General features: G+C 50.4%; 1 protein-coding gene across 1 annotated transcript; it reads right to left on the bottom strand.

Moving 5' to 3' along the window:
- Positions 1 to 648: 648 nt before the first annotated feature.
- LOC131240697 (9-cis-epoxycarotenoid dioxygenase NCED3, chloroplastic-like) lies at positions 649 to 2573 on the bottom strand. Its single transcript, XM_058239113.1, has one exon. It carries the CDS (start codon positions 2569 to 2571, stop codon positions 790 to 792), a length of 1782 nt encoding a protein of 593 aa, XP_058095096.1. The 5' UTR covers positions 2572 to 2573; the 3' UTR covers positions 649 to 789.
- Positions 2574 to 3279: the final 706 nt, after the last annotated feature.

Raw genomic sequence — 3279 nt, forward strand, 5'->3', positions numbered from 1 at the left:
AACAAAGAGGTATATCCCACAAACAAAGAGGGATATCCCCATCTCAAGTGGACCACATTACAGAAAATGTTTTTGGATGAATGTCGACCATTAAAAACTTATTAGGGGCCATAAAAGTTTTGGATCAAGCTGATATTTGTTTTTTCCATTCATCTGGGTCTGTATGACCTAATCAACATATTGGATGTCAAATAAACAGTACAGTGGGCCTTAAGGCCATTTAAATGATGGATATCCAATCACTATTTATTTTCCTGTGGTGTGGTCCACTGAGGTTTATATCCCTATAACTTTTGGGATAAAGCATTAAAATGATCTTTAAAAATAGATTAACGGAATGGATGAAATACATACATCATGGTGTGGCCCACAGAGCGCCGAACACCAGCCACGGGGCTGGTGGCAGGGGGAGTAGCCAATCCGTTTCCCGCAGCAAGGAAGCGACAAGAAAAGACAAACACATCCAAAGCGCTTTTTGGCTATTCTGCACCCTTTTCCTCAGTTGGGTCCCACCTTGCGAGAACCAAGGGTTACTTTTGTAGACCAGTCCTACGCAACCCATGCACGTTTTCTTTTGGGTGGGCCAGCCCTCTAAAACTAGAAACGACCTCTGGTTAACGAGTCTTCCGACTCGGAACTCAATCAAACTTCTCAATATACGTTATGTATATCTATTTAAATTTTCACAATTTATACAAAAATTACCAAAGGGACCTTCCATCTCTCCCGGTTTCCACAAACGAAACTAAAAGAAAAGAAAGAAAACTGTAATTTTCTCAATTTTCATGCCTAACGTCCAAACTTCTGCCTCCCTAGGTTCTCAGCGCTCACGAATGTCCCATGAAAACCGTACGGCACCCTAGTAGGCAGCTTCACTGCCGCTTCTTTCTCCATGCTCCTCCCATTCACGATAACGAGTTCTGACTCGTCCGAGTTTTCATCATGCATGAAACTCAGCACGTACCCTTCGTCTTCCACGCCCGACTCGGCCGGCACGAAGGTCGGCTCACCTCCGTAACGCCCATCTCCGTACATGAACTTGGTCACTTCTCCTGTGCTAAGATCGACTTTAGCCATTCCAGAACACCTCGGCCATGGCTCAGCAATGGCGAGGAATGCGAACCGAGTCTTCCGACCCAGGAAGGTCTTGTTCACCTGCCCGGCTTCCAAGTTCATCTCCGACACAATCTCCCTCCTGCTCGACTCGCCTGTGGTTAGGTTGAGTTGGATTTCGGACAAGACGCTCTTCAGCGGCTCGTCCGATTCGGAGAAGATAGAGTCGGGCGGCGACATGCACGAGCCGATCACGACTACCACTTCGTCGCCATTGCTTGCGAACTCCTCCCATGCATTCCAGAGGTGGAAGCAGAAGCAGTCCGGAACGTCGACCCACCGCATTCTCGATTCGTTGACGTCGTACTTCGGCAAGACGCCGAACCGGGACATCTTTTTCGGATCATACATCACCGGCGAACCGCCTCGGATCATCTCCGAGAGCTTGAATACTACCTGATGGTCGGGTATAACCACTGAATTCTCTGTAATGGCGAAGTCGTGGATCATCGTCGGTTGATGGAGAGAGATGGCCACGTCAGGGGATTTCCTCCCACGGCTATCGAATGAGAAGTACTTGAGATAAGGGCTCTTCACCACGTCGTAGCTCAAAGCGAATAGCTCGTTCGTCGTCGGGTCCACCTTCGGGTGGGCGATCATTGGTGATTTGAGCTGGCCAGAGAAATCGAACCGTCCAGCTGTCTTGAGGTCGCGACTGGGAGTGATCTGGACATGGTAAGGGAGGTCGTCCTCGGACATGGCGAAGAGCCGGCCGTTGAAGTAGACGAGGCCCGCATTCGCCACACCCGTGCCGTGGCGGACATCGACGAGACCCGCCGCTGCACGTGCGTAAAACAGTGCGAGCCGCGCAATTCCGGAGTGGCCATGCAACTCCCCGATCGGCTTCGGGAAGACGGCCCGCCCCATTGCCTCTTCATGCACGAGGCGGTTCGTGCGTGTGAAGCGGCAGCTATAACTGGCCTCATCGGAGCCGTTCAAGCTGACAGCGTGTATCATGCCATCACCGTCGAAGAGGTGGTGCCCACCGGCGGGAGTGAACATGGGGTTGGCGCCGTTGCGCACGTACACGCCGCGCAAGCCCGGTGGTATACGGTTCACGACTTCGAGGTTGTGCTTGACAGGCGACTCTGGCACCGGAGAAAAATTACCGGCGATCTGTATTGCGGGGTCCACCGTCTTCGGAAGCGGGTGCTGCTTCTCCAATTTCACGATCAGGGCGTCTTCGACGGCGTCTAAGGCCGACGCAGCGATTCTCTGGAGCAGGTTCATATGAGGATTGGATGGCGTCGAAGGAGACGATAGAGGCAATGGAGTTAAATATGGTGAAGGCGGCAGAGCGTCAGACCGACGGAGATGTAGCTGCTTCCATAAATCTCTTTGGATCGTCTTCTCAAATGGGTTTACGAGAATTTTGCATTTGGGTGCCTGAAGTCTGCATTCAGGCGCCTGGAATTTGCATGGTGGGTTGTTACAGAGACGAAGCAAGGCCTGAGGCATGGTTTTTTTTTTTTTTTTTTTTTGAGAGGGAGAGAGAGAGAGAGAGAGAGAGAGAGAGAGAGAGAGAGAGAGAGAGAGAGAGAGAGAGAGAGAGAGAGAGAGGGATTGAGGAACCAGAGAGAGAGAGAGAGAGAGAGAGAGAGGGATTGAGATGGGTTCCTTACTCGTTTTGGTTCATATGCGGGAGGGACGAAGTGAAGATTCCACACCCCAACGAGGTGTGATTCCCACGTGTCGAAGAGGAGGGAAGGACGTAACGTGTCGACAGTCGATGAGGACTGGCACATGGGGCTGCGCGTGGGCCTACGTCGTTTGGGCCTATGCCATTGAAGGGCCATGAGCTCCCCAAACGCATGACCATCTCCCCTACCACGTGACCGTATCAAGCCCTTGGTTTGTCCATTTTTTATCCGATACGCTGCGGGATGATGCATATCTATACGCTTTCATACTGCCGCTATGCAATAGATGATCATAAACTTAATCCAAACCGTCTGTATCCTGGGTCTTATAGGAGACGTGGGTATTCTGATGGACGCCTGGAATTTGGACAGTTGTCGGCTTATAATTTGCCACTATTATTTTAGGTTGATTAATGGATAGAAACACGTATAGTGGGTTCCACGCAAAGTGTTTTGATTACGTGATTTACGTCCGTATATGCACTACATGTAAAGTTATATTTGTATGGGGTACGTTTTTCATATA

The sequence above is a fragment of the Magnolia sinica genome, chromosome 3 (assembly GCF_029962835.1).
Source record: "Magnolia sinica isolate HGM2019 chromosome 3, MsV1, whole genome shotgun sequence".
Taxonomy (NCBI): domain Eukaryota; kingdom Viridiplantae; phylum Streptophyta; class Magnoliopsida; order Magnoliales; family Magnoliaceae; genus Magnolia; species Magnolia sinica.

What these genes read in the sequence shown, in the direction of transcription:
- LOC131240697 (XM_058239113.1), bottom strand. Translation starts at nt 2,571, where the DNA reads ATGCCTCAGGCCTTGCTTCGTCTCTGTAACAACCCACCATGCAAATTC.